This window comes from Agelaius tricolor, unplaced genomic scaffold (genome assembly GCF_023055355.1).
Source record: "Agelaius tricolor isolate 1412-34295 unplaced genomic scaffold, bAgeTri1.0.p SCAF_34, whole genome shotgun sequence".
NCBI lineage: Eukaryota > Metazoa > Chordata > Aves > Passeriformes > Icteridae > Agelaius > Agelaius tricolor.
Window position 1 is genome coordinate 6,294,227 of NW_027269294.1, and position 13,564 is coordinate 6,307,790.

General features: G+C 40.4%; 1 protein-coding gene across 2 annotated transcripts; it reads left to right on the top strand.

The window, feature by feature from the left end:
• Positions 1-348: 348 nt before the first annotated feature.
• Positions 349-13,014, top strand: PLK4 (polo like kinase 4). Of its 2 annotated transcripts, none has more exons than XM_071452279.1 (16): positions 349-583; positions 1,040-1,135; positions 1,569-1,664; positions 1,762-1,876; positions 2,830-3,862; positions 5,370-5,470; positions 6,693-7,084; positions 7,618-7,722; positions 8,127-8,229; positions 8,678-8,827; positions 9,150-9,280; positions 9,634-9,725; positions 9,954-10,092; positions 10,878-11,018; positions 11,902-12,008; positions 12,398-13,014. In XM_071452279.1, the coding sequence occupies exons 1-16, from the start codon at positions 554-556 to the stop codon at positions 12,495-12,497; spliced, it is 2,931 nt and encodes a 976-aa protein (XP_071308380.1). In that variant the 5' UTR covers positions 349-553; the 3' UTR covers positions 12,498-13,014. The 2 variants fall into 2 exon arrangements, with proteins under 2 accessions (XP_071308380.1, XP_071308379.1); XM_071452278.1 differs by lacking the exon at positions 349-583 and adding an exon at positions 632-903.
• Positions 13,015-13,564: the final 550 nt, after the last annotated feature.

Below are 13,564 nucleotides of genomic sequence, written 5' to 3' on the forward strand. Positions count from 1 at the left end.
CAACAAGATGTTCATGAGGCGGGATAATTCAAGGGGCAAATAGAAACCAACAAAAATAAAAATCTTTTCCCCAACCCAAACCAATTCCAACAACTCGATCTAGGGGGTGTGTCCCTGGCCCTGGAAGCGCGGATTATGACCAGAGGATCTTCAGGACAACCCCAAAATTTTCCAGGACTCCCTCATTGCGGGACGCCCAACGCTGAGGGTCTGCGCGCTCCCCTCACGGCGCACGCGCCCTAACGGCTGCCCGGGCACGCCCCTCCCCGCGCACGCGCGGCGGCTCCTCCTCCTCCTCCTCCTCCTCCCAGCCCGGCCGCTGCGTGACGCGCTTGCGTCAGACGCAGCCTCGTCCCGGGTCGGGGCGGGGCCGGGGGGTAACGGCGCGACTTTTCAAAATGTCGGCGGGGGGGGCGCGGAGCGGCCGCCCCCGGGCCCGGGAGCGAGCGGGGCTGCGCCGCGGCGGGCGGCCCGGGGCGCCCTGATGGGTTAACCGCGCTCCCAGGCTCTCGGCACGACCGGTAGCGGGACCCGAGGGAGAACGGCCGGCGCCATGGCGACCTGCATCGGCGAGAGGATAGAGGTGCGGCGCGCAGCCCTTCGGGGCGCGGAGGGGCCGGGCGCGGGCTCGTCCCGCTGCCGGCGGGGGTTGGTGGGAGCGCCATTCCTCCCGCGCCTTCGCCTCGGCCCCACGTGTCGGCGGGGAGCGGCGGCTCCGCGGTGCTGCCATGGCAGCCGGGGGCGGGTGTATCCCGCGTCCCGGGAGCCGCGGCGGGAGAGGCGGCGGGAAGGCCGCGCCGCCCCGGGCAGCGGCAGCACGGTGCCGGCAGGAGGATGCGGCGGGGGTGGCTGTGCGGGCCGGCCGGGCCCCGCCGCCGCCGCGCCCCGGAGAGCTCCCTGCAGGTAGCCCCTGGCCGCCACGGGTCTGTCCGGATCTCGGGGGTGCGGGGACTCCCTGGAGGGTCCGCGTCGGGAGGGGCGCTGCGAGGCCTGAGTGACAAAGCCCCAGGTTAACGAGCGCGGTTTGTTGGTCTTGCAGGATTTCAAGGTGGGGAACCTCCTGGGGAAGGGCTCCTTCGCGGGGGTCTACAGAGCAGTGTCCCTGAAAACCGGCCTGGAAGTGGCCATCAAAATGGTAAGGCAGGCGGCCACAAAGTATCCGTCTCCTTAGAGACCGAATGGGTGATGCAGTTGGTCACTGATGTTTGGGTTGAATGTTTGTAAATAACGGACGTAAGATCGCGACTCGATCCTGAGAGATGCACCATAGCTAAATAGACTTAGTAACCAATAGAAATGCTTTTTAGTGTTGACTATCTTTAGCCTGTCTGCATAGCAAAATGAGATGTAGGTTTCTCTGCTTAAGTATTTCAGAAAATATGTTAATAATTGTTAGTGTTGATAATGTTAACACTTGACTGCTTTCAGTTGTGGTGTTCCTCCAATTATCTATAAGACTTGTTCATTAAAAGAGTACATTAAGTTAAACTATGTGAAAACTTTATATTTAAAACTTGTCAGGCAAACAGGCACTGAACCTCTTAAGTTATGCTGTGATCCACTTACAGATAGACAAAAAAGCCATGCACAAAGTTGGAATGGTACAGAGGGTTCAGAATGAGGTGAAAATACATTGTCAGCTAAAGCATCCATCTATACTCGAGGTAAGAACCTTGGGGTTTGTAGAGAGGGCTATATATGTGACTTGCTGCAGGGTCTACAAAACAGAATTTCATTTTTTCTTTGGGTTTTTTTTTCCAGCTTTATAACTATTTTGAAGATAGCAACTATGTGTACTTGATACTTGAGATATGTCACAATGGAGAAATGAGCAGATACATAAAGAACAGAAAGAAACCCTTTTCAGAAGATGAAGGTGAGATTTTTTTTTGGTCTGTGGAACCGTCTGCGTTACTAATTATTAATATTAAATTCTAGAGGAAGAGTGTTTAAACCTGCCATCAAAGTTTCTATACCTTAAAATCTTGTGGTAAGTGATAATCTAGAGATTGATTATTACTGTGCATATATTCACTTGCATTTCTATATACATTTGTTTCTGTTTGTGCTATTTGGAGTATAAAAACACGATGATCTTAGAAGGCAAAGTAGAGCTTACCTTTGTACTTAAAATTCCATTGAAATGTGGGTTAAGACAGGGAAGAGGAAAGAAGAACAGAACATTTTTTTCTTTTTGTGCTATTTAGAGTATAAAAACATTATGATTTTAGAAGGCAGAAATAGAGAGAAAGTACAGCTTACCTTTGTACTTAAAATCCTGTTGAAATGTAGGTTAAGACTGGAAGAGGAAAGAAGAAGAACAGGAAAATTGGCAACTTCTGCCTTTACTGCTTCCAGGCTCATCTCACTGCTCACCTCTCACTCAGTTCTTCTTACTGAGAAGAGGAACTTCTTACCTGCTTAAGAAGTTTCCTGCTTACCTGCTTCTCTATCAGTTTCTAACTTAATTCCGTGATTCTGCTATAGATAGGGATTTTTTGGGACCTAGGCCACAGGACTGGATTTATGGGGTATTGCTATAAAGGCATCATTAGTTTAACTTGTATCTGGCTTTAATTCTTGAGAATCTAATTTGAGAAAGTTTGGGCCAATTGAAAGTATTTCCAGTCCTGTTTCCTGTGTTACATAAAGAACAACGTTGTGCCATTTTGCTTAAAGCAGAAAGGTGATTCCAGTTTCACTAGTCTGACACCTGCACAGCCTCGTAAGAAAAAGCATAAGTAAGATGAATAGCAGGCTTAAAGCTGAGTTATCTTCAGAGCTAGGATTTCAAATCTAAGAGTGCAACATCTGGTTTTGTTTTGACAGCGCGACACTTCCTGCACCAGATTATCACGGGCATGCTGTACCTCCATTCCCACGGAATACTGCACCGGGACCTCACCCTCTCCAATATCTTACTCACCAGCAACATGAACGTCAAGATTGCTGATTTTGGCTTGGCCACTCAGCTGAAGATGCCTCATGAGAAGCATTACACCATGTGTGGGACTCCCAATTACATCTCCCCGGAGATCGCCACGAGGAGCCCGCACGGGCTGGAGTCGGACGTGTGGTCTCTGGGCTGCATGTTTTACACCCTGCTCATTGGCAAGCCGCCGTTTGACACGGACACGGTGAGGAACACGCTGAACAAAGTGGTGCTGGCAGATTATGAGATGCCGGCCTTCTTGTCCAGAGAGGCCCAGGACCTCATTCACAGGCTACTGCGCAAAAACCCCGCGGATCGCTTGAGCCTTTCCTCCGTCTTGGATCATCCTTTTATGGCCAGGGGGGGCTCTGCACGGAGCAGAGATCTGGGAAGCTCAGAAGATTCCATGGACAGTGGAAATGCCACCATCTCTACGACCTTCATGGGCTCTTCCAGCATCAGTACCAGCGGTAGCTTGAAGGAAAAGAAGAAGCTGTTAGTTGGACAGCCGCTCCCAAATAAAATTACTTTTTTTCCTACAAACAAGAATTCCAGTAATAATTCATCAGGAGATGGAAGTGGTTCTTTCCAACAGTGGGGAATTCAGGGAAAGGAAACTGGAGTAAGTGGCAGGGGAAGAAGCACTCAGCCTGCTGAGGAGAGGCCACATTCCCGCTACCTCCGAAGAGCCCACTCCTCAGACAGGTCTGGCACATCCCACAGCCACACTCAGGGCATATCCAACATCATGGATCGATGTCACTCCTTGGAAGTGCTTTCCAAGCCTAAAATAGGAACAAGGGAGAACACAGAATACTTTTCACCTGCCAACAGCTATACTGATATAGGAGAAATATTTAAGGAGAAGACTTCTAGTACTTCTGGTTCTTTTGAAGAGCAGATATCTCCACCTGTAAAAGACCAGCCACAGTAAGAATCAGATTTTTTATTCCTTTATTGTCTTCTTTCCACTGGCAGCAAGCTGATGATTTCTTTCCCCACAGTAATTGTAGTAGAGAGCCTTGCTGATTGTTCTTTGTAGAAGAGGCAGATGAAGGGAGATGGCATTCAAAGTGCAGTTATCAACATTTTTACTTGTTGGTCTCTTGGGGTGATTTTTTCTTATGCTTAGAGAGGATAAAACAAACATTTTGTAAAGATTAGGCAATAGATTATAAAGATGGTGTGCCAGAAGGAAAGTATCAACCATAGATAATTATCTGAAATTGAGTCCTGTACTTATTTGTAACTTCTTTGGGAAAATCCTGGCTCCTTTTCTATAGACTTTTTATGAGAAGAATATCAAAAGAATAATTTTCTGTTTTAATATAAGGTCTTCCATATCTTAGTTCCTGCATTTCTCTCCACATTAAGAACTGGCATAATTTCCTATGTTTTCTCTTTGTAAATCAGTTCAAGGAAAAGGCAAACAAGCACTTTTCCCTGTAAGAAAAGTAAGTGGAGTAAGAAGTTTTTTTGACTGTTCTCAGGTGTTTGACATAAGCAAAGTTCAGTGGGCATGTGCATTCTTTCTAGTTTGAGAAATTTTCGATAAATCAAAAGTTTATACTGTAATGTTACTGTAATGCTTTCTTTTGTTCCCCATGACTTCACAAAGCCATGCTGAATGTAAACATGAGAGGATGTTAATGTGAGTGTGGGGATTAACTTAATGGTTACAACTTTTTAATAATAATCCATTATAGGAAAGCCTCTTACACCTGTAGTTAGCTCGCACAGCAAAATCTTAAATGCAAGTCCTGAGACTTGAATTAGATGGTTTATATTCTGTGGTTTTGGGGTTGTTTTGCTGGTAAATGAGCCCTTGCCAATGGTGAAGTAGTCATCATCACTCAAGAGAGTGCAGACAGGTTCAGGCTATGGAGATAACAAAACCTCACAGGAGCTTAATGTGAATTTACAGCAGATCAGTGACTCTGCAGTAACTGGTTTTGTGTGTGTTCTTTATCCTTCAACACATGGATTCTATCATGTGATCTATATATGTGATCATCTAAAAAACTGGTAAAAAATCATTATAATTTCTGGGTTTGGATGTATTTTATACAAATTCAAATGATTTTGGGTGGTAAGATTGGCATCTTTGAGCTGCATGTTTGTTATGCTGAGTGAGACACAGGGGGCTCAAGGGTGTCATGTCATCACTGGGCCTTCTCCAAGGCTGTGAATTAAGTGCTAGATGTAAGAACAGCTACTGCTGGCAGCATTATCATCACTTTTCATTCCATTGGGAAACTATTTTATTTGAAAATAAAATAATAAGAAGCACTTTCTATGCTGCCTAGAGCTACAAAATGCCACTTGCATTTCCTAAATGTTCCAAGTGTTGTGGTTTCTGCAGCTGTAGCATTCTATTTTTTGTTGTGCAAGTGTCTTTGATGCAAACTTGATTATGTGTGTAACTTTTATTTTGTAGCCCAAATTATCTGTGCCCAGTGAAGCCCCAGGTTGGTTTGTTAGAGCAGAAGTCCCAGGCTGAGACAATGCAGCAGTGGCTTGGAAGCATGCAAACAAATGGTGTGTTACTCATCACTTCTGTATTTTTGCAGTCAAGTTAAAGACTTGTAATAGTTTCAGTGGGATTTTCTATTATTCTTTTCTTTCTTTGTACACTGAATTTGAATATATAGTTTCCTAAAACAAGCTTGTTATTTTCTACTAGTATTTTAGCAAAAAAAAAAAAACCACCAAAACTCAAAACAAAGAGGAAATGAGAATTTTAGACCCTGACATAATTACTCAGTTGTGTAAATATGTCAGAGTAAATATATGACAAAATACTAGCAGGTGACTTGAAAGCCCTGTTAATTTAGTTGTGCAATTACAATTAAATAAGAGACGATGGGACCTCAATGAATGAGAAAGATAATAAAGCTGCAGAAGGATGGGTGGAGGAAAGGACAAAGACACAGAAGGGAAGGAGGTGTTCTTTGTTGTGCATCATATTATATTACATCATTTGCAAATAAAGTAATTTAATCATAAGAAGAAACCATAAATCCATTCTGGCCTTTTGTGGTTTGATATTACTGGACTCCTTCCCTTCCTGTCTACAGGGAATTGGCATCAGAGAACATATGGTCTGAATAATCCTATTTAATTTTTGGTCCCTTCTCAACTGTTCAGCCACACAACAGAAGGAGCACAATAATGATGTGGGTGAGGTGAAAGTTGATCAAGGACTTAAATATCAAAACTAGGGAAGGAATTATAGGAAGGTTAAATATCAAAACAGATGTTTAAAAGAAATAAATACAAGAATTTTGAAAATAAAACAAGGGTTTTATAGTATGCATTTAACATTTTGAGTATTAAAACCTCTGGGAGATGGTAAAACACTAGTTAGATAAACTGCAGCTTATATGAAATTTGCTACTAGTGGTTATCTGAATGGTAAATAAGCTGTTTTTCAACAAATTAAACTAATTCTTGTATAAGAATCTATTTGAAGTCCTAGTATTTTGTTTATAAATTCTTTAAAATTATTTCATGTATAAAAACTGAAGACCATCTTAACTGCAATGTAGGAACAGCTTAAAGTAGCACTGGAATTTTGCTAGCATTGGTATTGATGGTACTAAAAGGCCTGATGATTTGGACTGAGAATTAAAGAAATCCCATTCTTCCCTTAAATAAGCCTTCTAAGACAATCCTTTAAAAAGCTTTTAAGCTATACTAGAATTTTTTCCTTCTGGCTCTGACTCTTTGAATCTGCAATGTCCCTTTGTGGTGCTTTCAGACGCTCTGGGACTTCCCGCAGACCTGAGTGGCAAGAGTAACGCCCAGGGAGGCTTTCGGTACCACCTGGATGTGCAGCAGGATGCACCAAGGAATGCATGGAACACCTTAAAAGACATAAGGAATCATGGAGCCTCTGGGGACTGTCCACATTCTTTAAACCAGAGAAACCCAAAGCAATGCATCCCTGGAGTCGTCTGCAAAAATGAGAAAATTCAGCCTGGTCTCTGGCTGAACTCCAGAATGACATGTGGCCTTTGGTCAGCTCCAGAGCAAAACCAAACTTGTGGCCAAGAACCATCAGCACACCAGAAACCTACACTGAGAAGTGTTGTGTCACCTCTCACTGCTCACAGGCTGAAACCCATCAGGCAGAAAACCAAAAATGCAGTGGTAAGTATCAGTTCTGAAAATGGGAACAATTGGAGTGCTTAATATGGTGTGACTGCCTCTTAAAAATCACTTGGTAAAAGAGAAATATATGGTTTTAGGAAACTGAATCTAGGATAATTTAATTTCAAATCATAGGATAATTTAATGCTAAATTATCCTATATATATATTATATATATTATATCCTATATATGTTTTTAGGAAACTGAATCTAGGATAATTTAATTTAAAATCATAGTAGTAAGATGCATCTTAGCTTTTGTATAGAGAATACTTAAAGCATAATAGAGCAGACCTGTCTGTGTTTGCTTTTAAGAAGCCTCACCCTCAGTTACCAGGCTGATACCCTTCAGTCATCTTGAAGTGCTCTGCTTTTAAAAAAATAGCACTAATAACAAAAGTTACTATAAGAAGCATTTATCTGTTTGAAGTGCATTTAAGGAAAAAGAAAAGCATTTATTAAAGTATTTGTGGGGGAAAAAAAGTGGTATCTTACCTTTTGCAGAAAGTCAATTCATGTTTAATATATTTTAGGTGAGCATTCTAGATACTGGGGAAGTGTGTATGGAGTTTCTGAAAGAACACCGCTCGCAGGAACTTGTGAAAGAAGTTCTCAGAATATCTTGTGATGGAAATGTGGTGAGTACATTTTTGATTTCTTCACTGTTTTATGATGCTTGGAGTTCATTCAGAGCTGTTTTTTTTCTTTTTAAGTGATTATTTCTTTTGAAATCCACTGTTTATATATGCACAGCTGTAAACTCTGCCCCTCCATAATAAAGCCATATAAATATAGGGAGCAAGCAATTATTTGAGAGAAAAAATTGGACTTGGCTTTTGGAATAGGTGAAGTATTGGTGAAGAAGTGCTGCTGTTAAATAATTACTTAGAGTAATAGTGAATTTAAAGAATCAACTAAATCTACATCTTCACTTTCATGGTGAATCATAGTAATTAAAATGTGAGTTATTTCCATACCTGTTAAAAGTGCCCAGTGCTGTACTAAGTTGCAACTACACACAATTTTTGTTCCCTTTTTGTAGATTGCAGTTTATCATCCAAATGAAGGAAGAGGTTTCCTTCTTGATGACAGACCTCCTCCTCCTCCTGAAGGCATCTGCACATATAATTTTGACAACTTGCCAGGTAACCTGAAATTTACTTTAAAATTACGATGCTTAATGTGATATTTTAAGTGAATCTTGTGACTTTATAGCTTTTATCTATTACTTTTCAGATAACTCCGAAGTAAAATTCCTTTCAGAATTATATTCAAATTTCCAGTTTAACTGTAAAATGTTTTGAAACTTCACAAGCAAGTGTAACCCATGGGTTTTGATTCCTTTTATATGGAAGCTTTAAGAAGTCTCCCCTTTACAATGGGATTAAAATTAAAACTCTTTTAATATTTTCCTCATTCGTACCAGGAGCTGTTGGTGGAAATAAGTCAGTTTCTCTAAACATGCCTGTCAAGTACTTAAAACTACTCACAGCTTTCAGCTATCAAATACATAATTTAAATTACTTCTCTTCAAGCTGATGCACAGTGTTTGATCTGCTAAATTCTAATTTTTTTTTAAATTTTCTTTTTTAGAAAAGTACTGGAAAAAATACCAGTATGCAGCTAAGTTTGTGCAGTTGGTGAGAACAAAAACCCCCAAAGTGACGTTTTATACAAGATATGCCAAGTGCATGTTGATGGAAAATTCACCCCCTGCAGATGTTGAAATTTGTTTTTATGATGGTATGTATTCATTTTGGTAGTTATGCAAATAGCTAAATCATGATTTTAGGGCTGCACTAAAATATTACCTAACACTAAACAACCTCCACTCCAGTTTGAAGAAAATACTGCACTATAAGCAGTTTTTTGGACACCCTGCCTTTATTTTAGCACTTGTAGATTTAGTTGATTCTTTAATTCCTTAGTGATATCTTCCTGAGGAAGTACATGTTATTAAAGTGTTATTTGAATTATACTTTGGTTTTATTCATGAGCTCTTCTTTCCATGGTTGAACTGTTGTTTTATACAGCTCACACTGAAAGTGTTCACATTTTCTTGCAGGAGCAAAGATCCATAAGACAGCTGGTTTAACTCGTGTGATTGAAAAGTCAGGGAAATCCTTCACTTTGAAAGGAGAAAGCGAAGCAGGGTTGAAGAAGGAAATCCAGGCTTATATGGATCATGCAAATGAGGTAAGGTGTTTTACACAGGCCTTTTCCAAGCATCTTCCTGAAAATTCACCTTCCCTTTCACAAATGTGCTTCCTGTGGTGCTCTCCATGTTTTTCATTACACTGTTGAGGAGGGAGGGTGAGGTAATGGTTACAATCCCTCACAAGCAAGACTGAGGGGAAATTCTTCCTAGTGTGTAAAGCAGGTTTGCCTGTCTGGTAAAAGGATTAAACAAACAAATGAAGCTGCTTTATACAACTTGAAAAATTCAGAGCTGTTGAAGTTTCCTTAGGTGGCCTCACTTGCCACACTAAATGTGTATGAAATAGTTATACAAGTCTCAATTTAAAACTTGAATAAACTCCTCATTTCAGGGACATCGTATATGCCTTGCACTGGAATGTGCTGTTTTGGAAGAAGAGAAAAGGAGTGGAAGTGCTCCATTTTTTCCAATAATTGTTGGAAGGTAATATCTTTCAGTTCAAAATACTGATGTATTTGAATATTTATGTATTTATTGACTATTTATTGCATACTTATGTATTTGAACTGAAAAACATTTCTGCAGAAGACTCCTGCCATCAGGTGCTTTGGACAGTCCGTGGTAAAATGAAGGAAGAACTATGTCTCCTCACTTGTTTCTTTAATCCCTTTTGGACAGACCTTTTCCCTGCTTTTCTCATTACTTTTCCAGAAAACCTGGTAATACTGAATCACCACTGGCTGTAGCACCTCCACTGTTGGACAAGACAAACTATTCAAAAGAAGCTGTGGCAGTGGATAGAAATCAAGCTGCCAGTTCTACTCCAGTTCAGACTCCAAACTGTGCTCCTGTAAGTACAGAAGGATGTGCCATGGAGACCAGTCTCCCATGTTGCTGTTTTACTTCAATTAATGGAATTACATTTGTATGGCCACAGGCTTTTGTTAGCCTGTTGTGAGCATACTGACTAGAATAAGCAGATTTTGATACCTGGGTTTAAGAGCATCTGAAAAATCAGAACACTCCAAAACTTTACCACAAATGCCTCCTGGGAACAGAGTTTGAAAATTGCTTACTTGTGTTAGACAGCACAGTCTTCAGTTTGAAAGCTCTGATGTGCCCTCAGTGCTGTATAACAAATGGTGTCACAAAGGGTATTGGCACTTGTTGTTCTGAAATCATCAAGTGTTAGTGTGTATATAAGAAAAAGGTAAGTGTGAATATATGTGTAGCCAATAAGGCTTTGTGAGCAATTTCATCTGGCTTGTTTAAAAGGCCCACCCAGCTTTGGTTCCTGATAAAACTTCCTTAGCTGACTGAATTATACTGGGGTCTTGGCACACTGAGTTTTATTGTGAGCTTTGTTGAATATACATCAATCTACATTTGTAGGATCTGCATCTGTTTGATTGTGCAGTTCATGTTCCTAGTACAGAATCCTGTACATTTCCACCTGACTGAAGTGAACTGACAACAAAAAGCTGTGTCCCTGTGGGGTTTTTATACTGTAATGCTGTGAAATGAAGCATGGAGGCTCAATCTGTCTGCATACATGAACAGGTGGCAACTGACCACTGCAGCTCATCAGGAGGATTAATGCCAAGGCTGTTGATTCTGTGCATCTCTGGGTTTTAGGTGGTGCCCTGTGAAAAGCCTACATTTCTGACTAACACTGTTGAAAAGACCTGCTCCTCTGGTCATCCAACGGAATGCAGCCCAAATTCAGCCCAACTTGTCAAGTCTGTTTTTGTGAAAAATGTTGGTTGGGCTTCTCAGGTGAGAAATTAATAAAGGAGGCAGGTCTGTTCTTTTTCCTACTAGTTTGAGATATCTATTTTTATTGAAACTTGATTTGTGAGGAATCATTCAGTTGTGTGCTACAGTTTAAGTCTAAAATTTGTATGCATAAAGATACTTTTAAAAAAGTGTCTTAGATAAAAACCATGGTGAACTACATAACTAGAAGAAACCCAAATAATAGTTCAGTATCTCAGTTACCACAGTTTTCCTGTGGCTATTACTGCCTGTTTCAGTGTCCTTTCTCTTTTAAATTTGACTCTAGTAAAAAACTGAAACTGTTTAACTTCTCTGTTCACTAATATAGATGCAAAGGTGTCATGACAGAGTTTTTAATAGCTACAGACCAGATCTGTGCAAGAGAAATGTATTTTCCTCTATAGCAGGAAAAGCTGTTTCCTTGCAAAGCCATCTTCCCTCTGCTTTTCTGTTGGATAAGCTTTAGGTTTAAAACATTATTCTTGGCTGTCCAGATAAAGTAAGCTTCCTCTAACAGAAAAAGCTCTCTTGATTATATATGAAGGTTAAATTGTGTATAGCTGTAAACTCTCACAAATGGGCCTCTTTTTAGTGTTTGGCCCTTCATAAGATTTCTTTAGGAGTGGTTAAGCTAAAGGTAATTCTTCATTTATCTGGTATTGACAAGGATATCTAAAGCCAAGCATCTGAAACCTGAGAAAGTCAGCATGAGACTACTTCCTCCAAAGTAATATCCATGCCATCTTTTTCTTTAAAAGACTGACAAAATACCTAAGTCCCTTCAGCAATTTTGAAAAGCTTTCAGTTTCCACTATTAGAAGAGTTCTAGGTTTGTAATTTTGTATTTTGTATCCTCGAACCACAATGTAACTTCTCTCATCAGCTGACCAGTGGAGCAGTATGGGTTCAGTTCAATGATGGATCCCAGCTGGTAGCCCAAGCAGGTGTCTCCTCCATCACTTACACTTCTCCAGAGGGCCAGACAAGCAGGTGAGTCTTCCTGCCATAAAAACATCCAGCTAACTCAGTACAAGGCTGCTGTACATCAGGTAACTTCATAGCTGCTCCTGACTCTGGTTTGGAAATTTTAAACCTTAGCACTGCCATCACTTCACAGTTGGTTAGCTTATGTAAGCTTATTAAATAAAGAGAAGCACCCATAGCCTACTGATAACAAATAAATATTCATTTGTTATCTGAATAACAAATGACTAAAACAAGCTGGGAATGCATCTACTTGCTCTCCAGAGTACAGCCACTATTCATGTGTAGTATTAAAAACAGGGAAGCTGAGGAAAGTAGTGTTTTGAAATAATTATATTGTCATGAAATAAATTATTTAAGCATCTCAATTTTTCTATGCTGCTTTGCCACTCTAGGTATGGAGAAGATGATAAGTTGCCAGAATACATCAAAGAGAAGCTGCACTGTCTGTCTTCTATTCTTGTAATGTTTACCAATCCAGCTGGTCCTCACTGATTCAAGGAAACCAGGTGTCATGGCACAAGAGCTTAATAAACTCACTCACTGACTTCCCAGTAAAGTGACTGATCTCACTCAGCTTATGCAGAGATTCTTCCATAATCTGGTGAAAAGCTAGGAAGGGGAGGGTTGCTCTCTTTATGTGTAGCAAATTGTGTGTGAAGTCTCATACAAAACATATTTTTCATTAAAGTGATGGATAAACTCACTCAAGCCAAGCTTTGAGAAACTTAGTTCTTGACTGTGTTAAGTCTTGGGAAATAATCTGAATCTGTTGTATTTTTTTTTTTTTACTCCACTGCTTCCTCAGTGCCAACAATCAAGGAAAATGCATCTGTGCTATTCAAGTACTTGTATTTGTAAATAACTTATATTTTTATGTCTTACAAGTAATATATGTAAATATGTATATGTTTTATAAGTCTGTTTTTATTTTTTGTAGCAGCAGCTTAAAACTTCCCTGCACAAGCATGTTATACAGAAAAAAAAATAAATGCAGTGGTAATTGCCTGGATTTATTTATTTGTTTCATGGTCAAGTAATGGTTAAAGGAGAAGAGTTAAGAACTTTAGGTGGTTTTACCTTGTTTTACACATTGAGTAATACTTAGAGCAACTGAAGTAGCATTAACAGTAGCTTTTCTCCCAAACATTTGGCTTCAAGTGTGCTAACACTCCTGATGGTGCTTGTATTTATACTTAACTACTCTATGACTTCCTTATCAGGCAGGAAAAGATCTTAAATCCAAAATGATGTTGGAGGGGGGAGCATGAAGAGTTTCAGAGGAGCTGGTGCTGGCTGTGTGCAAGCACAGCTCAGCTGAACTGCTTCAAGCCAGTTCTCCTTGTTCAGGTGCTGTTTAAGAGACAGAACTTTGGTTGCTTTGTCATGTCCAAATCAAGGTACTAGCTTGCAAATAAAGAATTTAGTACTAGGAACATTTCAGAACAATATACAAGTAGCACTTACTATTGAATTAGCTTATAAAAAAGTCCTTCTTCACAACATTTTGTGATTCTGTAGCAGTAAAGCCCATAAGAATAAAACTCCTCTATCCTCTTCAG